This window comes from Camelus bactrianus, chromosome 11 (assembly GCF_048773025.1).
Source record: "Camelus bactrianus isolate YW-2024 breed Bactrian camel chromosome 11, ASM4877302v1, whole genome shotgun sequence".
Taxonomy (NCBI): Eukaryota; Metazoa; Chordata; class Mammalia; order Artiodactyla; family Camelidae; genus Camelus; species Camelus bactrianus.
Genome location: NC_133549.1, coordinates 66,206,348 through 66,228,514, shown reverse-complemented (window position 1 = coordinate 66,228,514; position 22,167 = coordinate 66,206,348). Strand labels below are relative to the sequence as shown.

General features: G+C 45.2%; 1 protein-coding gene across 1 annotated transcript in view; it reads right to left on the bottom strand.

The window, feature by feature from the left end:
• The window catches only part of MACROH2A2 (macroH2A.2 histone), a 43,185-nt gene that overhangs the window by 4,947 nt on the left and 16,071 nt on the right, over positions 1–22,167 (bottom strand). The window contains exons 2-7 of the mRNA XM_074374129.1: positions 20,594–20,824; positions 9,681–9,787; positions 8,065–8,262; positions 6,899–7,009; positions 5,364–5,463; positions 2,149–2,238 (exon numbers count right to left, since the gene is read on the bottom strand). Coding sequence (XP_074230230.1) covers positions 2,149–2,238; positions 5,364–5,463; positions 6,899–7,009; positions 8,065–8,262; positions 9,681–9,787; positions 20,594–20,765 — 778 coding nt within the window. The 5' untranslated portion in view covers positions 20,766–20,824. The remainder of the gene's footprint in view (positions 1–2,148; positions 2,239–5,363; positions 5,464–6,898; positions 7,010–8,064; positions 8,263–9,680; positions 9,788–20,593; positions 20,825–22,167) is intronic.

Here is a 22,167-nt window from a genome sequence, read left to right as displayed (position 1 = left end):
TTTATTTTGATTTAATATCTCAATGTTTTTTCATTCTGGAAAATTCTCAGCCATGATCTTTTTCTCAGTTGAGGTATAGCTGATTTACAACATTAGTTTCAGGTATGCAGCATAGTGATTCCACATTTTTATAGATTACACTCCATTTAAATTTATCATAAAAAATTCGCTCTATTGGCTCTGTTCCCCGAGCTATGCAATATATCCTTGTGGCTTATTTCCTTTACACACGGTAGTTTGGACCGCTTAATCATTTTACATACTGCCTCTCTACCTTCTACTTTCTGTCTCTGGAACTGTGTTGGAGGCACTTTTTCTATATAGAGAGGCTATTTTTCTCCCTTCCCACCCTGTCAGGCAGTTTGCTGGGTGCCTCCCCACTTTCCCCCAGGTAGGATCCAGTCTTATATGGACAATCCAGGGCGCCGTCTCATGGTCATAGAGGGGATGTGGTAGATCCAGACACTCAGCCAGTAGACATCACGACTGCGGGCCTGGGCAAGTCTTTTGCTGCGCTAGACAACAGATTTCACATGAGCCGTAGCCCCGGGTGGTGGTCAGAGCTTTGGCTCCCAGTAAGGGCAGTGGGAGTTTTATCTAGCCCTTGCTCTGAGCAATGAGCCTGGCTCTGGTCCCCTCCAAGCATGAGGTGACTCTGATCCCATCACCAGGTAAGAGCTGACGTCCTGATGGCTCTACGTAACACTGGACCCGAAGCCCAGCCTGCGGCTTTGACGGCCGCCCTGGCTGCTGCCGCCTGCAGCTCTTCTATCTCTGTGCACGTGTGTGTTTATCTTCTATTTCAGCGCTGTTCTTAGAATTTTTTTTTAATTTTAATTTTTTATTTTTTGTGGTTCATAGAATCCATTTAAAAAAAGAAAATTGACCTGTCATCACTATGTGTGTGAGGGGTGGTATGTGCAGGCTGCAGTGTGGACTCATGTTCTTTCTCGACTGGAAGCCCCACTACTTTTCTTGCCATCAAATCTGATCATGACAGCCCCAGCTTCAACTTTCAAAGGCACCCTTCTCATCTAATTGGGGTAAATCCAGACCCTTAGCACAGCCCGAGGTCCACGCTCCTCTCCGGCTGCCATTTCCCTCCTCCTCCTGCTGGCCCTTGACTGAGCCCTCTCATACATCGTGCCCTCACTGCCTACAATGTCCCTGCACCCAGGTGGGTCTCACATCCTCCCTGGAGTCTCCCCAGCTCCTCCAAGCAGAGGGCGTGGCTCCTCTGTGCCCCACTTCTCTGTCTGTCTCTTCTCCTAGACTGTCCAGTGCTTGAGGGAAGGAATGGGTTTTATTTGTCTTTGGAGCCCCAGCACCAGGGCAGCACTTGGCACTGACTAGATGGTCACTGGAGGTGGTGTGGTGGGGACACAAGGCTGAAATTAGACCCATTTGTCAAGAAGTTAGCCAATATCCTTGAAAACAAGCGTTCAAACAAAACCCTGTGCACAGATGTCCAGAGCAACTATTCACAATAGCCAGAGGTGGAAACAACCCAAGTGATGAATGGATAAGCAAATGGAATAGTGTCCAGCCATAAGAATGAAGACCTGAGCCACGCTACCACAGGATGAACCTCGAAAACTTTTAAGTGAAAGAAGCCAAACACAAAAGATCACATATTATACAATTCCATTTTTATGAAATATCCAGAAGAGGCAAAGCCACAGAAAGAGAAGGCAGACTGGTCGTTGCCAGGGGTTGGGGGAGGGATGTGACTATTTAACGGGCATGGGGTTTCCGCTGAAGGTGATAAAACGTCCTAGAACCGGACAGCGGTGACGGCAGAACAGCACGGAGTGCGCTTCATGCCAGTGAACTGTGCCCGTTTAAACTGGACACGGGTAAGTTTTGTTATGTGTATTTTAGCACACACACACTAAGTCACCCAGTTGCTCTAGACCATTTTTGGGTGAGCTGATACAAATTGGCTTGAACTATCCAGACACTTTATAGTCCCCCAAATGTATGAAATGATCTACACGGGCCTGCTCAGATCATCTGAGAGATGCTAAAGTAGCTTTCAGATTGTTACGGCCTATTTTGCTTTGCAAACTGAATATGCGTGAAGCACGTCCTGCTGGAGGGGACCTCGGTGAGGCTGTGCTCGGGACACGGGCCCAATTCCACACTCACCTTCAGCAACTTCCAAAGGGCCCTGGGACTTGCGAAGCTCCTTTACCGTTTCCAAGAACTCCTTCCCCCCAGCCTTTTCCAAGGCCTTACCTGTGAAGGAGGAAAAAGGAAAACCATTCTGGTTGCTCTTTTCAAAGTCATTAATTACATACACTCTGACATATTTTTACTAGGTCTTAAAAAAATGCTTAGAAAGTAGGGGTAAAACTTTGCAATTGAAATCCTGGTTGCCAGTGGTTACTGGTGGCAGGGGTCCCTGGGCTTCTGTCCAGCAGGACTTAGATTCTAGCAAATTCTTTTTTTTTTTTTTAAATTATTTAATATTGCTTCTAATGTATCATAGGAGTTACTTCTCCAAAATGTTAATCACAGCTGGATTGAAAGAGTATTTGAGAAATGTGGCAATGTCATTTACATAAGTATATCACACTGTAAGTCTGCTGGAGAGCCAAAGGGATTTGCCTTCGTGGAATTTGAAACAAAAGAACAACCAGCAAAAGCTACTGAGGCAGGACAAGAACTTTTAGTCAGAATGGAGTGGGGAGGGGGGAAGGAAGAGAAGTAGCTCTGAAGATGCAGAATGCCTAACTCCCAAATCACAAGTTTTAAAAATTTCTCAGAAAGACATCATTAAAAAAGAAGCTTCAGAAGTTTGCAAATAAATAAATAAATACTTATAAAAAGAAAGAAAAAAAGAAAAGAAAAAGAAAACCCCCAAACAAAAAAAGAAAGGTTTTTATAAATTTAAGGTTAGGATTAGGTAAATAAGGTTTTCTTTTTTCTGAACTTATGTCTTTATTTCTTAACTTGATATTTAATTTACAGTTAGAGGTCTCTACTGAAGAGGAAAATGATACTGGAGAAAGAAAAGACGGATCCCTCTTGAAAGCAAAAAGGAAGCGTAAGAAAAAACATAAAGAGAGGCATAAGTGGGAGAAGAAACCTATTGCGAGTACAATCAGAGTAAATGAATGGTACAAATTATATTGTTGGCAATCGACACACTTCATAGCAAACTCTTTAAAGGACCTTTTTAGGGGGTGATTTGGCCATAAAGCAGTCTCATGACATGAACCCTAAAGGTGATCTTTTAAAAAAAGTGAGGCTCTAGTGTTCTGAGCTCTGCGCTCAGTGTCATGGTGTGCTGGTTGAATTCAGGGTTTTGCTTGATGGCAACACCCCCCACCCCCATCATGGGGCATCTCACAGACCCTGCAGCCTGCCTTTTGTCACCAGGTCCTAAGCCTGGACCCAGAGTCACGCTTGGGGCGGGTGCAGCCACAACGGGGGGCCTGGCCCCAGCTGACAGATGGCCTGGCAGGAACCTCTGGGTGGAGAGCTCTGGGATCCTGTTCCCATCTCACCACCATCTATGTGTTGTAAGTCCCTGGGGCCGAAGGACAGACATAGGCCCAGGGCAGCCTGGAATGTTGTGCCCCCAATTTGGCCCTCAGTTTTCAAAGGAAAATGCAGAGCTTTGAGGGGTTAGTCACTAAAGACCTTTCTGCTGGGTAGCTGAAGCTGGTAGCCAAGTTCACGCTGAGAAGCAGAAGAATTAGGCCCAGGCTGCTGTGCTCCACTTTCAGGTCAGGGGCCAGGTGAGACCACGCAAAAGGCAAGGTGAGTCCACGCTCTTCCCTGAAGACATTGGAATAATGTCTTTCCCTCTGTGGAAGCATTCCAGTGAAATAAAGAAGGAATGCTAGGATTAGAATATCTCCCCTTTGCAACCCCTAACGAGTGGACAAAGCTAGGGAAGGGGCATCAGTGAGAACAGGGCACTATGTGCCTCCTGATGGAAGAAAGCTCCATCACTGACCAAGCAGTCATGACAAAAAGTTTTGAACCTGAATCTAGTTCAGCCTCTGGCTCCAACTACCAACTTATAAGAAACTTAGGCGACACCAGGAGGATGGAATTAACAGAATCCAGACTGTGGGAAACCCCACAGGACAAATGGCCCAGCTTCCTCAACAAATAAATTGCTAAGAAAAAAAAGAGAAAGATGAAGGGGGAACCTATGACTTTTAGGAACTTAGCCAATTGTAATGTGTGGACTTATTGGAGCCTGAATCAAACACATTTTTTAAAAAAAACTGACATTTATAATGCAACTGGAATTTGAACAATGGATATTTGATGATATTAAGTTAATTATTTTTAGTTGTGATAATGGTATTGTGGTTATTTTGTTAAAAAATAGCCCGTGTCATTCTGAAATATTCACAGATAAAATACTATGTCTGGGGGCACGTGGGTTCGGGCAGAGCTGAACCAAACTTGGTCATCAGTTGATGATCGCAACGGGGTGTGTGGGTTCATCGCATTCTTTTGCTATTTTTGTGTATGCTTAAACTTCTCTGTACTAACATATAATGTTTTAAAAAGAATACACCAGGGCCTTATCTGCATGGGGTGGTTGGTCTGGGCGATGGTAGTGGAGAACAGAATCATGATGGGAGGGACTCCTTCTAACAACTCAGCAACCGTGAAGAAGACCGTCTTTTATCAGATGCCTGTGAGCGGGGCACTGTGCTAAGCCCCCTCTTTGTGTTGCCTTATTTCACCTTCACAGCACCTGTGAGACGTACTATTGTTATCCTCCCCTACAGGTGAGGAAACTGAGGTTCAGAGAGGTTAAGTATAGAAATGATAAAGAAGATAAACTCTTAAAAAGATAAATTTGTTTTGTTTGTGAGAAGCTAGGACACACTTCAAAACAGCTCAAGATTAAGGCCACAAGGGGGAGTCTTTCCACACGGAGGGAGTTAAGGGCAGTGGGTAGGGCCTGGGCTTTTTGTTTTGTTTCTTCCCCCCAGTGCTGTCTTAGACATTTCATTCATATAAAATCCAAAACAGATGACAAACCCTCTGTGCTGTTAGAAGACAGGATAGTGGTTACCCTTGGAGGGATGAGGGGGGACTTGTGGGGCTGCTGGTAAGGTTCTGTTTCACGATCAAGGTGTTGGTCACACAGTTGTGTTCACTTTGAGAAAAATTCATCAAGCTGTGCACTAGAGATCTGTTTTTGTAGAATACTTCAATAAAAATTTCAAAACTATTTGCATATCTAAAACAAATTCATTATTCTCTGGTAATGCTGCTCAGTTATACCCCATGTCCACCAAGCAGGGATTGACAATAACCGACTTCACAAGAACATGCCAAAACAGTGGCTCTCCCCTGGCACCTCGCCCGAAGTCTCAGGACCTTACCTATATCTTCCTTGAGGTCAATTTCGGCTGTGGTTGGGTGGACAATGCCCTCCACTCTCATGGAGCCAATATGGCTGATGTCACTCTGGGTCAAGGACAGCTGCATTGGGAAGAGAAGATGGACAGTGTGGGGAGATCAAGTCCTATGAAAAACCTTCATGTTTTACGCCACATCTGTTTGTTGTCTCAATTACTTATACTGACCGTCGACTGATAGGGCTGTACCTGGGGCGCCCGTCTCAAGTGTCCCAGGCATGTGGTTGTCAATAGGCTCTTTTGAGCTCAGTGGATTTAATGTTCACTCTGAGGTGAGCAGAATGCCACAAACCTGCCTCCCCTTCCAGCAGCAGAACAGGACCTGCCCTCCTCCTCCTTTCCTTACAGCTTATGCCTTCATTTCCAACCCGCGTGGCCTCCATGTTCGGGGTCAGATTCTCTGAGTAGCTCCTGCAAGAAGCTACTCAGTTCCCTGCATTCTTTCCAGAGCAGCACAGACTTTTGGGGGCAGGGATGCAAAGGCAACCACTCTGCTTGGGAGAAGTGATGGGCTCCAGGATTCTGGCCCGCCTACGTCTGGCCATCTTGCCTTTTGGGACCATATGCTTGGGGCTACACTTGTGAGGTGCTGCCCTCTGTGTTCATGGCTGAGTGGAATGGAAGGCATTCAGCGTCGTCTCCCATGTGAGCTAGAACTTCCCGCTCCCCTAGATCAGGGAGAAAGCTAATCATCACATAACCACGGACTGCCCCCGGAGTGGACATAAATTCCACCTCTTTGCTTCCCTGCTTCCATCAGTGATGAATTAGCAACCCACCACGTTTATGCTCTTCTCAAAACACGCTCTTCCCAATCGCCTCGACAGAGGTTCGTACTATTGTCAGGCTGCAAACATTCGCAATCCGAGATGTGATTAACTGACTGTTTCCGCGTGTATCTTATTTCAGCCCCAGTTGACTTGGGAGATAAATTGTCTGTTATGCTTGTGGGAATGAATTATTTGCATGTCTGGCTGGGCTGCTGTTATGCTGCTGAAAAATGTTCAAATGTATAACCCTGTTTGTTTTCTGTCTGCAGTCTAGAAAGGCAAGCAGACTGAATTATTGGCAAATAATTCATCTCTAACACAAGGGATATTTGGGGAACATATCTTTCTATTTTCTGCCTTTGAAAAATGACATGACACCATATAAAGCGGGCCTCCCAAAGGCTGGTTGAGAAAGCTAGCTACGGATATTTTGGTAGGCACAGAGGTAACTGGGGCACAGAGACAAGAAAGATACTGACCAGAAAGATCCACTACGTGCACGTCTGGCTGACCACTGTCAGCATGAACAATTCTCAGCACTAAAGAGCCTGTTTTTCCTTACAATGCAGACATTGCCATAGCTCTTTAGTTTAAAAATGAATAATTCAAGACCAGGGTGAAAGTCGTATTCGGGGAGGAAGGGATGAAGGAAGCATCATTGCTTGTGAACAGTAGGTTATAAAAATGCAATAGTGTTTTACGGCACCACGTTACAATCCTCTTTGTTACCTTCTGCCCTAGAACAAGGCTCTTAGAAGACAAGATGGTGAATCCATCCCCTGGCCCATCTTCAGAGGTGGAATTTGAAGTTCCTTCTTTATCGCTGTCCTTTGGTTTGGACTGGGTAGAAATCAGAAGAACAGATGAGAAATAATCCAGAACAAAAGCCCAAAGTGGCTTTATTAAGTCCTTCCCCTGGCTCCCACCAACTGGGATATGAAAGGAAGTGGTCAGGTGTTATGTTCTGTTATTCTCAGCAGAGGGAAGCAAGAGACAGCAATATGAGGAAAAGAAAAGAATACAGCAAAAAACAGAGTGTGTTTAAGGGGCTCACATGTACCCGTGGTCCTCACTCAAACTGGACATGGGTATGTTATTCTTGGTCTTTTCAACACCTGCAGCTTCTGATAATAAGCCAAGTGGGGTCATTCACAGCACACTGCTCAACCTCCCTTCTCCCCAGGATTTCCCTGGGGCACAGTGGCTGAGAAATGAACTCTTATATCAACTTTTTTGCTATCATGGAGGACTGTGGAATGAAAACTGACTAGCTCTGAAGCAGCGCTGTCCAATAGGACTGCCTTCCCTCATGAAAATGGTCTGTATTTGAGCTGTGCGGGGCTGTTGAGCACTTGAAATGTGGCTGGTACAACCAAGGAACTGAATGTCATGTAGTTTTAATTAATTTAAATTCAAATTTGAATAGCCACATGTGGCTAGCAGTTGCTGTACTGGGCAGCCTCTGAAAGTATTATAGGTGGCCTCTCTAAACTATAGCTCCTTAGCGCATCAGATTATCCAAAACACCTGAAATGCCATTGCACTCAGGCCATCTGTGGGAGGCTAGATTGGTTTCAGGGTGCAACCTGGAGCTCTGGGGAGAGATGGAAAGCAGAGTCCCAGGCCAGTATCTCTCACTTAAGATTTTGGTGGGGGCAGTGGAAGGGATCTAGAAACATGGAAACCACCTCTGTTCTGGATTTGGAAACCTCTGGGAGACCCTGCTTGATGATCTGAGCGCATCTCAAAGGCTCTTTATTCTCTTCCACAGACATTCTTATCATTTTCTCAGCACCAAGCTGAGGCCAGTTCCCGGTCCTTCAGGGATGCTGGCCACACCCTCTTCTTTGGATTGTTCAACTTCCCTCCTGTTCTGTGACAGTCCCTGGGCTCACCTTTTTGGACGTCCGTGGTTTGGCAGCCTTGGATTTCTTGCCCCCCTTCTTGCCCGACGTGGCCTTCCTTCCTCTCTTCTCTGGGGGAGGGGAGAGAATAGTTTCCGACTTGCCTTTGGTCCCTCGCTTTTTGGCCAGCAGTTCAGGGTGAATTCTGGGCAGGACGCCCCCGCTGGCAATGGTCACTCCTTTTAGCAGCTGAAGAGAGACAACGTATGAGCTCAGACAGCAAAGAGCTTGCTGGTTCTGGATTTAATACAGTTCTTTTTCTTCAGTGGTGGGGAGAGATGATATTTATTTATTATCATTATTAGTTTTTTATTTAACAGAGGCACTGGGGATGGAATCCATGACCTCGTGCATGCTAAGACCTGAGCTACACTCTCCCTCCCCTTAATACAGTTCTAATTGTTGGCAAAACAAGTGTTAAATCTGGTCTCTGCTTTCCAAAGAAACCGCATATAATACACGATTTAACTGGCTTTCCCTGTCACACGTGTGAGCTTTTCTCTGTAGGTATCAAGGCATCCTGTGATCTTCTACAGAAAGCAAAACAAGCAGAGCAAAATGAAAGCATATAGAGGCTGGAGCCAGCGATGTTGCCCAGAGCTCTGAAATTCCAGACATAACAGAGGATAAAGAGCTTCAGACGTGGGAGCACAGCTTGACAAAATGAGGTTCAAAGGTTAATGTAAGGGCTAGACCCAGTTAACAACAGACCCATGGCTTTCACTCTCCTTTGATCATGAAAATTCCATCAATAAAATATGTTTGACCATGTACCTCCTGATTGATATGTTTACTTTAACTAATCGACATGAACTGCCACACATACATTCTACACCCTATAGCAGCTCTACGCCAAGTGTGGTCTGCAACCAGGGCTGCTCCACAAGCTATCAGCGACCTGTCTGTGACAAAAGGAGTACAGAAATCATGAGGAAGAATCTAGTCAATCGACAGTTATTGTCTATCTATTGGATCTAGTAACAAAAAAATTGTAGCTTATAGTTTATATGGTTTTGGTTTTAAACTTTTCTAGTAATTACTTTTTATTGTATTTTTGGAAATTATCCATGATGCATTAGAAATAAGAACTGATTCTTCACCACAGACAATTTGAAATAATAAGATTAGAAAATTAATATAAAGTTCTTACATTATCTACCTGTTACCTTGCACAGATTTGGCGGGGGTCGGGGGTAGGAATTCACTCGATTTTGGAGTCAGTTCTAAAATATAAAGGGTCAGTTTTGATATATAAAGAAGGACACATCTGCCCTCATCAGAATAAATCGCCAACAAAGTATGGGCGAAGAAACTGTAAAGAGAATAACATATGTGCATTGCACCTTCCCCCGGCAACACACAGAGAGGAAAAGAAGTTCTGGCCAGACTGAGAATATATAGTGGGATCTATTCCAGACACAACTCGATTTTGAATGTAAATGATGCAGCTAGCAGAACCTATTCTTCCCTTACATGATCTGAATTTTCCAGTATAAATGTGCCTGGGCACTGAAGCAGGAAGGACTTGTAGCCAGCCGGGTCCCCGTGCAGTAGCAGGGGACTTTGGCAGGCCCATTTCGTGGTTGGTGTCAATGCTTCATACGTACCTGATTGAGTTCTTCATCATTGGCAACTGCCAGCAGGATGTGTCTTGGGGCTATCCGGGCCTTCTTGTTGTCCCTTGCGGCATTCCCAGCCAATTCTAGAATTTCCGCTGAAATTTCAAGGGAGGGTTAATAGGCAATCATGGAATGGGGTCTGAGCTTTCCAAAGCTTTTCTTTGGAAATGGTCTTTGAGTTTGATCACTTTTATTCATTTGTGATTTTTACGTGTGGGCCTGGGAAGAAATCCTGAAAACTGAAAAGAACTCAGGTCACAGACAAGTAAGATATTTTAGCAAGATCTGACATATGACCCTGTGGCAAAATCTTTTAGTTGCCCTCGACATGAATTCTCCCCCATCTTCCTTAGTACGTGGACCTCTGATGTTTTGCTGAGCCCATAATCACAGGAATGAAGACAGCATATCCCAGCCTCCCTTGTTGATAAGTATGGTCATGTGACTAAGTTCTGGCCAATGAAAGGCAAGCAATTGTGTTGTACGGTACTTCAGGGAAGTGTCCATCAGTGAAGGGACAGTGCCCTTCTTCCCTTCCTACTGGTGGACGGAGGACACGATGGCTGGAATTTGAGCAGCCATCTTTGACCAAGAGGAAGAAGTTGTGTATGATAGAGCAACAAGACAGAAGGAACAGGAATCTCACGACTGTGGAGCCTTCTTACCGACCTGGACTGTCTTCCACAGACCTCTTTTGTATGAGAGAAAAATAAACTCTCTTGTTCAAGCCACTGTCAGCAGAAGTTAATCCTGACCAAAACAGAACCCTAACACAGAACCTGAGTTTCTTTCAGTGTGCAGACAGCCATCATCTCTGAGGAGAATAGTGATGTAGGTAAAGCCTGTCTTTTGTACCATTGAGACCCCTTTCAAAATCTCTTTTCCTTCTTCACTTGTTGCCCCTGGTCCCTCTCATCCTAAAGGAAAGTGGGCAGGAAGAACTTATCGGACAAGGAACTGCTTAACCTGAAAAAGGAATTCCTAATGGGGATACCTCTGAGACCTGGGGAGGGAGGTTTGCTGGGACCCAGGGGTTTTCCACATATCCCTCAGGACTTAAGCATGGCTCCTTGGTACATGTGAAAGAGTTGACAGAAAGGAATATTCCTAAAACTATTTCACATACTATCAAAGTTTTTGATTAAAAATTTTAAAAAATCTATAGAATTGGTTTATACCCCTGAATGCTTTCCCCTTCCTCCTTTGTTTTTCCTTTCTTTCTCAATTTTTGAAGGATGTTCTGCTAAATCAAATTCATCTGCCTTCAAAAGTATGAATGAACCTTTAAAGAAAAACTCCTTCCCTAGAGGAAGGAGGTGATATGCCAATGTGTTGTCTCACTTATACGTGGGGGAAAATTGTAATGTGCACGTGTGCATGAATGTGTTGTGCGTCTGTATGTGTGCAGGCCGGTGTGTGTTGGGGGGATTTGCTGGTACAATGGCATAAATACTAAACACTAAAATTAACAGGCGATTCTGCATGAGTCTTTACAATCAACCTAATTTCAAACAAAATTGCACGTGCAATTGCCATCATTCATAAAATCTATCGCAATAAAATAAAAACCTGGCATAAGTGTGCCATATTAACTAAGCAAATGTGATTAACGAAAAATTAGAATAAAATAAGCATTAGAGTTAAATATTTATATGGCATTTCCATAATGAAAAGCGCTAAATCACTGCAAATTCATTCTCACAACATCTTTTCCAGGTTATTAAGCAAGGAATATTGTGTTTACCAACAATTCGTTTATATGGTCACTGCGTTTTCTGAATCAAAGATTGGGGCACTGTACTTTGAGAAGGATAAGCAAACTTACTGAGACTGGAGGACAGAGTATTTGAAATTAATGCTGTATTAGATATGTGGTTTGCTGCATTCAGACTGCTGCCCAGCCTCTCTTTCTTTTAAAAAGGGTACCCGTCATAAAGAAGTGTAGTTACAAAGCTTTCACCAGTAGGCTTGCTTTATGACTCTAGGTTAAAATGTACAGCTCCCCCCTGAACACAATAAAAAGGAGTTTCCTGTACCTGCTGATCCTGGGGGCCCCACACCTGGAAGGAAGGAGCACAAAACTCACCCCTTTTTCCAGATGGGTGGGAGGGGTCAAGGAGCCTCCCAGTTTTAAGCTTCTGAGCAGTTGAATATAATTTTGCATCTTGGACCATCACTGTCTTGTCTCTGTCACCTGCATTTAGAAGGAGCAGTTAAGTATCCTCTCAAGTTCATCAAATTAACCATCAGCATGAGAGGAAGAGCTAATGGGAAGCCCTACATGCTTGCAGCCCTCAGGAAGCCCCTGAAGGCTAGGTTATTTTCAGCTTGACAGACAGATGCACAGACGCTAGATGCACAAACGGAAAATCTGCCGCCGTCGAATGCGGCAACAGGGAGAGGCTAAAGGCAGCGATTCAGCAGGAGGCACGATGCTGCCACACGGGTGAGGCTTGACCCCAGAACTAACTCTTTTGAAATCATTTATAAGAAAGAAAACCTTGATCAGGGGCTCTAGTGCAAAAGAAGAGGTAGAACTTTTTTTCCTTAAGGAGAAAAAACTTAAGACTACACAGCAGAAAATCTAGACCAACGAGTTCTTTTCTCTGTTGGATGTTTAGTCTGAACATTCCTTGGGTCAGACTTCACCATTTAAATGTCTGAAATAACATTAATCATGATTAATATTTTCAAATGTTGCTATAAAAAATATATTCACCTGAACTATAAAAGTTTGCTACATTCTTGAGTGATTTTATTGATCTTGGGAACACAAGTATCCTTGTGTGAACTGGCAATCAATAGGAAAACTGAATTTATATAGCACACATTTGTTTCACTGCAAATTTTGTGGGAAGATCATTACTTGGTTAAGTGGTGGAGATTTCCACAGAAGTCTAGAGACTTCTATAGCAAACCTCTCACTTCTCACAAGCCACACTTCCAGCAATAGTAACCATCTGGAATACAGCTGAGTATTTGATAGTAAAAAGAATGATTTCTGTAGCCAAAAAGGATGTTGAAAAGCTCATCACGCACATTATTTTGGAAGAGCCTGTATCCTCTCATTTTGTACACAATCTAAACCAACACTGGATAATGCCAGCCACAGGAGATGGAAAATAACACACAGTAAATGAAGGCTTGGGACAGAAAATATGAGTGTCTCCTTCCCCGGCCTCTGCTCACTTGTTCCATTTTCCCACTAGGTGGCAGTGCCCCTGGGCCCTCTGCTCCGCTCAGGCCATGCAGTTTTCTGGGAAACCCATCCATTCACGATTCTAGCTTCCACTCTCCTTCCCATGTCACCAAATCTGCACCTCCAGCCCTGCTGGGATGTCACCTGGTAAATCAAACTCACCACATCCCCAAATCCAAATCACTCCCGGAAAAGAGCTCCTCCCACCAGTCTTGGGACTGGCAGCTCCATCCACGCACAGACCTGGGAGTCATTCCCTACCCCTCCCTCTTCTTCGCCCTTTCTTCTCCGGGCCTTGTCACTCTTACACACCTTTGTGCCTCTTCTCCACACTTGTTGCCATTATCCAAGTGAAGGCTCTCTTCTCTTCCAGCCCAGGTAATTGTAGTGGCTGTCTAAGTAGTTTCCCTGCTCCCAGTTTTGTCTTCCTTCAGATCCATGCCAACAAGGGCATTACTGGCCCATGGTGCCTTTGTGCAAATTATAAAAAGAAGCCCCTTCTTCAAGATACTTTACTTCCTTGATTTAGTTAGAACAAGACCCTTTTCTGCCATCTGCTGGAAATACTCATAATAAATATACAATTCTTTGAGGTCTATGTGAATGATACTTCCTTTAGGGTGTGTCCTTGTGCAGTATACAACCTGCACAACCATACATGTGGTCCTGGCTGCCAAAGTGATCTTTTCAAAACACAAATGTAAAAAATGACAATCATTAGATTAAAAAAATGCTTAGTGTCAAATGGATAGACTCCATTTTCTGGAAATGATGTATAAATGATAGGTTTTTTGTTACACAATGCTTTCATAAGGTGCCCTGAAATACAACCCTGTTTTAAGACCTACTCATCTTGTCAATTAAAAACTTATTACAGAACATTTTCTCATCATAAAAAGGATTATAAATTACTCATTCTCAGTACCTTACATTTACATTGTATCTATTGCTGATGAATACAAAATTCTTTTCCAGAATCTAGGGCTAGCTTTTCCAGTCCATTTTCCCTCACTTACATTGGAGATGTCAACTGGGTCAATATTTACAGGTTGACCAACTGAAGTATGAATGTGATGTTCATTCTGGGAGGCTTGTGGATGTCTCGGGTGGAAGGGACCTCCCAGGTGAGCAGGTCAGTGTGCACTTGCTGCCGGATTGTGCAACCTCCTCCAGCAAGCGGGGACTAGAAACACAGTATGGTCTAACATCATGATGATGTGTGAGCCCGGGGCTGGCCACGGCCCTTCTCAGGATAAAGGCTTGTGTGAGTGGGGTGGTGATGGTGAAATTTACCATTATAACCATTTTTAAGTGAATAACTCAGTGGCATTAATTACATCCACAGCATTATGCAACCATCACCACTATCTCCAGCACTTTTTCATCATCCTGAATGGAAATGCCATACCCATTAAACCATATCTCCCCATCCCACCCCAGCCGCCCCTCAGCCCCAATAATCATCATTCTAGTATCTATGAAATTTGCTACTCTGTGAATTTTGAGTGGAATCATATAATATTTGTCCTTTTATATCTGGTTTATTTCAATTTACTTTTGCAAAAAGTCTTCAAGGTTCATCCATGTTGCAACATGTATCAGAATTTCATTCACTTCTATGGTGGAATAACACGCCATTGTACGGATATACTGCGTTTTCTTTATCCAGTCATCTGTTGATGGACGCTTGGGTTGTTTCTATTTTTTGGCTACTGTTTATAATGCTGTATGAACATTTGTGTATAAGTATCCGTTTAAGCCCCTGATTTCAATTCTTTTGGGCATATACCCAGGAGTGGAATTCCTGGATCATATGGTAACTATATATTTAACTTTCCCCCCCAATTTTTCAGCTTTACTACTATATATTTAACTTTCTGAGGAACTAACTAAACTGTTTTCCACAATGACCACGTCATTTTACATTCCCACCAGCAATGTACAAGGGCTTTGATTTCTTCACATCTTTGACAACTCTTGCAACTTCCTTCCTTCCTTTTTTTTTCTTTTGTTAAAATAAAAGCCATTCTAGTGGGTGTCAGGATAAGGTTTTAAATGCATAAAATAAAACACATAGAATAACAAAGAAAACTGATGACCCTTAAATATAGTTTCAAAGTATAAAAAAACCTGGGCTATAGTAGTCTATGTGCTTCTTTATTAATACATTAAATAACAAAGTCTAGTGGCAGGTTTAATAACTACTGTGATTTGGAAGCAAGGATAAGTGTAAATGATGGTCTACACGTTGATCACAATGGGAATACAATAAGCAAATGTCAGTGATTTCAACTGGTGAACAGTCTCAGGGGTTGCTGACACCACTGTGGTTTGGTGCCCACATTCGTAAAGGAAGGAAATAATACATTTCAGGTATGGTTAGTGAAACTAAAGGTCAATCTAAGGACCCAGGCTCATTTATCTTCCGTGTCACACCCTCTCCTGCCCCCAACCCCACCAGCTGTCATCTCTTCTCTCCCTTTCTTCTGGGCCAAATCCCCTAGAAGAGTCCCCACCTCCCACTCCTGAACCCACAGCACTGTGGCTTTAACCCCCATGCCCTCTCTGTTCTCACCAAGGTTGCCACAACCTTGAGCTCCTTAGATCTGTGGCCCTTGCCTGGTTTCAAAGGCGTGACCCCTAGGGGTTACTGACTCCCACCTCCTACCCTTGTTCTTGGCACTGGACTCCTACCTCTTTCCTCCTTAATCTCTGGCGGCCCTCTGCAGCTTCCTTCACCACCCTTTCTCCCCTCCCTGGGCTTGCTGGCACCCCTCAGAATAGATCCTGGGTCCTCCAGTCTTGTCACTGTGCTCTGGGTGATCTTATTCCCTCCCATACCCCACAATGCCCACATCTGTACCTCTAGCCACAGCCCATTCCTGGGCTCCAGACACACCCAGCAGGTCTTCACTCGGTAACAGCAGGAGCCGCACGCACTGAGCTGCTACCAGGTGCCTGAGGCAGTGCCAAGCACTTTGCAGGCATTATCTTATGTGGTCCTAGCAGTGACATGAGAGTAAAGCAACACGACTAACGGTTCATAGCTGGTAAGTGGCAGAGCCAGGATCCCGCGTTCCTAGTCACTCCACCCTCCTGGGCATCTTGGAGACACCAAACCCCCACAGGTCCCCAGCTGAGCCCCTCGCCCCACTTCTGTCTCTCCTCCCTCGTTTCCTATTTCAGTTACAGGCACCGTTCTCCATGCATCGGCTACTTTCCTCTTGGCCAGACTCCTTACACGCATTCTCCAATCCTCTTGATTCTGAGTCTACACCTCCAGTCCTCAGTCCGTGGCAGCTTGGTCTGAAACAAAGCAGCCAGCCCAAGGCTGGAAGGTCTGTGCCATCCTTGATGCCCCTCCCCTTATGCAGTCCATTACTGAGCAGAGCTGGCCCTGTCCTCCAGACAGCTCCCGCATGTCTGTTTCTTCTCATCACCCCCACTGTGAACCCCTCGTCCTGGCCACTGTCAGTCAATTCTCAAAAGTGACTCTAGGTGAGTGTAGCTCAGTGGTAGAGCGTATGCTTAGCATGCACGAGGTCCTGGGTTCAATCCACAGTTTATAAAATTTATAAATAAACTTAATTACATCCCCCCACCAAAGTGACTCTAAAACAGCCCCCAACTGGTTTCCTGGACTATGATTCTGCTTCCCACCAACTGTTCTCCACCTAAAGCCCAAGCGAGGCCCCCAGAATGCCACCTCCTCCCTTCGATGCCTCCTCCTGGTGTGTGTGTGCAATTCTCAGGTGGCCCTCAAGGACCTGTCCCCCCCACCCACCATCTCATCTCCCACTCTTCCCATTTCCCAGCTGTGTCCCAGGTACATGGAAATCCCTCCAGTTTCTGGAAGGGGCCACATACTTCCTCTAAACCTTAGGTTTCACTCTGGTTCCTCCCCAACCTGGCAATCAACCCATCTGAATCTAGCTAACTCCTATTAATTCCCCACCCTGGCTGCCTATCAGAATCTTTTGGGGGAGCTTTAAAAAGTCCTGATGCCTAGAGGTACCCCAGAATCTCTGGGAGTGAGATCCAGGTATCAGGACTTTAAATCAATCACTTTGAGAAAAACCAGGATTGAGAGCCTGGTTTAGGCCGTAATAGCCCTTGCTTTATGTTAGGCAGCCTCCCCTCTACTTCCCTGCCCACATGCATGTCATCTTCTTGTATTGTGTTTAATGCTCGTGGGCCCTGCTAGAACATAAGCCCAGAAAAGGCAACAACACAGCTGTCTGCTTTCCGTTGTATCCTCAAGGCCTGATCCAAAGGAGAAACTCGGTCAATATTGTTGTCATGAATGTTGAAGGTCATTTCAAGGGTGACAGGAGACTTTCACACTTTGAACTCTAAACGAAATCAATTCTTGCCCCCTCCAAAACAAAACAGCTAACAAAAACCCCACTCTGATTTACTCAGCAATGACCTGCAATAATGATTCATTCCTTCGCCTTAAACTCCTCGTCTCATTAAAATGCAATACATCCCCCAAATATGCCACCTTAACGGAATTAGTCATTACACTTTGCCCTGAATGATTTCATCAGCTCTTAATAGAAGAGAGAGGAGCAGAATTACCATTTATTGAGTGCATCCTACGCACCAGACATTTTACATACATTGACTCATTAATGGAGTTAAATGAGCTAGCTGGTAAATTGATAAACCAGATTTAAACTGACATCTAAGCCCCTGCTCTCAGCTCCAGTCTGAGTTTGGAGGGGAGAAAAAGCACAAAAGGAAGGGAAGGGAAGGACACAGAGAAGACAGGCTGGGTTTGGCCAGGATTTGACCCAGGACGGTGCTGGATGCCGGGACTGGCCCTGGGGACGGAAGATCATTGGCAAGGGCAACCTTCCAGGAGCCCATTCTCTCTTCTCTTACATTTCACATCCAACTTGTCAGCAGATATTGTTGGCTTTGCCTTCAGAATATATCAGTCCTCTGACCACTCCTTGAAATCTTCACTGCCCACTCCTGGGGAAGACCCCGGGTCTCTGCAATTGCCTTCCTGCTGCTTTCCCCGCTTCTGCTCTGTATCACCCTCCCCGCAGGGTCAGATCCCTTCTGCTTCTGCCCAAAACCCTCCAGAGCTCCCATTATAAGCTCTTACCCCACCAGCCCATTCTGCCTCAGGCCTCATTTACAGTCCAAGCTCCCTCCCTCCCCCAACTCCAGCCCTCTGTCCCCACCGCTGCTCCTCAGCCTCTCCTTCCCTCTGCCCCGAGGGCCTCCCCCCAGACTTCCACATGCCTCCTCCCTGACCTCCTTCAGATGCCAGCCCCTCAGTGAGGCCTCCCCTCAGCTCCCTGCTTCCTGGAACAGCCTATCTCCTCTCCTGCTTTATTTGTCTCCAAGCGCATATCACTGATGCACCGCATACACTGCACTCCTTGCCTGCTGTTTCTCCCTCCAGAATGCATTCTGCTTGAAGGCAGGGGCTCCTGTCTGTCTTGGTCTCTGCTGTATCCTCAGTGTCTTGGATGACATTTGGCATATAGCATGTGCTCAATAAATGTTGAGTGAATGAAAGATTATGAGAAACAGGGTGACATTCTGCTTTGAGAGACAAGAGAAATCTTTCAGGATGTGCTGGCTCCAAGTCCAGAAAGTGACATTCAGGCTATAGTATGCATTGCTGTGAGGTCTGGTGGCTCTAATCCAAGATAACTGAAGAAGCATATACATGGCCCAATGCTATTATCAGGGAAGAGTCTAAGGACTTACTGTGCACACTGACGGTTAGATGCTCAACAAATCTTTGTTGAATGAATGAAAAGGCAAACATAAGCTTTTTCACCTAATATACCTGAACCAAAGAAAAACAGAGTCGCCAACGGTTGAAAAAGCTACATTTTATCCTATTATGCATGGTTTAGATGTTCGCCAAGTGGAGGCACAGGAAGTACTAATTATTTTGATGATACAAACATTACAATGGGGCAGTGAAGTGAAGCAGAAAATGTACAGCTTAAGGTTGAAGGACCTCAGGGAACCCCAGCTCCCTGCTTGGAGGCTGTGGAATCTCTGGGTTACTTAAGGTCTTCTAGTATCAGTGCGTGATATGGACCTAATGGGTTGTTTTAAAGCTTCAGCCACCGTTTTCAAAGTTCCCCCTCTCCCTCCAAGCCAGGAGATTTTCCCTTCAGATTCCTGGATCCAACTCCAGACCCAGTGGGTCAGACCCCCGGGGTGCAGCCAGGAACTTGCATTTTAAACAAGCGTCCTCCAGGCTTTAGACCTGCTGCTGAAAGACTGCCTGCAATCTTGCTTCTCCCCGAGGCCCCTGGGCCAGCGGTGTCAGCATCACTTGGGAGCGTGTTACAAATGCAGACTCTCAGGCCCCACCCCTGACCTTGTTGACAAGATCCCTGGAATGATCTCTACTTTGAAAAGGACTGCTCCACCACACTTGATTGGTTTGACTTTCAGGGCTCCTCAGCCCTTCTCTCCAACCTTCTGAAGGATCCTCCTGAAAACCTTCTAGCCCAAGAACCAGCCTTTCATTTCACAAGAGAAAGACTCAAAATGCTGAGGTCTGCCTGACGGAAGTGCAGGGGGAGAAGGCGGATCACGCAAACCTCTCATCGGCAAGTGCTGCTGGGTGAGCAGGGAGGACCAAGAGGACAGAACAGGACCCAGCAGCTAAAGAGGAGGCAGCGGCCGCTCTTGAGGGAGAAACAGGAGGGAAGGAGGGATCTGGGGACAGAGACTGGGTCCAGCCATGCCCCCGGGGGTTTTCATGCTGTGGCTGCAGGGGGCTCAGCTTCCCAGGTACACAGCTTGGGGAGGTTTGCTTTTTACCCCGTGGACTTACCCAGGATTTAATCCTGGTGTCTGAGGAATTTGTTAACCTTGGGCAAAGTCAGAAACTTGTTGTTCATGGCTAAAATGACCCCTCAAGGAACTAATCACATTTCTTTATACATTTTTATTCTTATATATTTTATATCTGTGTGTAGATATATATATTTAAAAGTAGTCTCTGTATTGTGAAGTTTGGTTTCTGTTTAACAAAGACATAGGACAGCAACAACAAAGAAGCTTAAATAGAAAGCTACCCAACTATATAAAAACATACACAGCAAAAATGTCATCATTTAGTAAAAAAATAATTTTAACAACCAATAAAGGAAACAATTTCCTATGTACCCACTATAGACAGAGAACCATCTCTGTGAGGGGGAGTCAAGTTAGAACGTTACAGGCCTCACAGAGCAGCTGCCGATGCCTTTGGTGCCGGGGTCAGCATTGTTTATGGATGTTGAGTCCCAGTTTCAATACAGCAGGAGAACTGATGTTTAGTGGGGACACAGGTAAAGGTGGAGACCCCTGCTGCAAAATGACAGCAAGCCCCATCTTCCCCATAGTTTGTCTTCTGCAGGAACCCAGAAATTTACATGTTCCGTTTGTCTACAGCAAGACACACTTTCTTTGGGGCTGGTCTAGAAAGGCCACTTTATTGTGGACTCTCTTCCCTCCTTGTTGGTCCTCTGTTTCTATGCCCTCTTCCCTCCTGTAAAGCCTTCAGGAGTTGGTTTTAGCCAAGTAGCCACGCTGAAATCCCATCACTGCCCACAGTGGCCTTGAGACAGCCACAGGGTGAATCAAAGCTTCCTTGCGCAGCCTGTGTGAGGAGGGCCACACAGAGGGAGGGTAGGATTTGGGAGTGGGTCACCTGCCTGTGGGGTCACATTACCTGCCAGGTATTCGATGACTGCGGCCATGTAGACGGGAGCACCCACGCTGATTCGGTACTTGAACGTCCCTTTCTTCAGGTAACGCATCAGCCTCCCCACTGGGAAGATGACCCCAGCCCTGGCTGAACGTGACAGCTTGGACATTTTCTTCTTCCCGCTCCGGCCCGACATCTTGCCTCAGTTTCCCTCTCAGCTTGCTGACACGGTGGCCTCCTGGCACTAAGTCAATGCTGGAAAGGAAAGATGGTGGGGTGAGGAAGGGCGACTGGCTGACATCTTGGGAATGGTGGCACGGCCCTAGAGCCCAGATGACACACCTGAAGGCCCTGGGGAGGCAGCTGAGACTGGGCTGGCCCTACAGGGTGCTGTGGGAGGGCGGGGAGCTGGGCACCGGCAGGCCCACCCAAAAACAACTCCCCGCCCTGTCAAGCTCTCAGTAGGAAAGACCATGAAACTGTCAGGAGAGAAAGAGCTCACAGTCTTGTGGTCAGCCTCCACTTCATCATCTCCAGAACCTGTGAATCTGTGACTTGCATGGCAAAAGAGACCTTCGAGATGTGATTAAGCAAAGGATCTTAAGATGGGGGCGATGATCCTGGATCATCTGGGTGGGCATAATGTAATTGCAAGGGTCCTTTTAAGAGGGAGGCTGGAGATGAAAGCAGTGACAGGATGACAGGAGGAAATGGATTCTCCTCGCAGAGGCTCGCGAAGGAACCAGCCCTGCTGACACCTTCGTTTTAGCCCATTGAAAGTGACTTTGGACTTCTGACCTCCAGAACTGTAGGAGAAGGAATCTGTATGGCTTTAAGCTACTAAATTTGGGGGTAATCGGTAATAGCGGCAATAAGAAAACTAATATGGTTCCTCTTTGCCCTAATTTGCTTCTGCCTCTTTTAATACACAGTACAAACTTGATATGGCCACACCTATCGTCATGGTTAGCTTTGACCAACAACTCAGATTTGATGTACACTTGTCAGTTGGAAACACTTTTCTCAGTTCTCCAATAATGTAGCATTCTTAAAAACAGAAACATGCCAGAAGACGCATTTTTATTGAACATGCTAATGCAGAGTAAGCAAGCACGGCAAATTAAAAGCCATAAGGCAACCCAAGCTTTTGCTCCTTGGGTTGAGGAACCCAGGCTGATTTGGGGGAGAAACTTCAGAATTAGCACAAAGAGGTGACTTCAGTACAATTCACTGAGAGACATGTATATGTCACTGTTATTTCAGGAAGCTATCTTTTGTGTGAAGATAAAATAATTATATACTTCTGAAAAAGTCTTTGTAAGCTAAAAGTGATTCAGAGAATTGTAAGAGAGCTTAACCTGTTTTTGGAGGGAGTATTGTCACCAAAAAGGGAATCGAAGCTAGAATAAATAAAAGTAAATTACAAAGGACAGATGAGCAATGAAAAGGAAACAGAAAAGTTCTAGGAAATATGTTAATGAATTAAAGCTCTCTGGCTCAAGGGCAACATCAGTCTCAGTGGCCACATTCTTTGGGGGTGGAAAATGAGAAAATCAAAAATTAATTAAAATTGGTTCTGTCTGTTGATGCAGCCATCT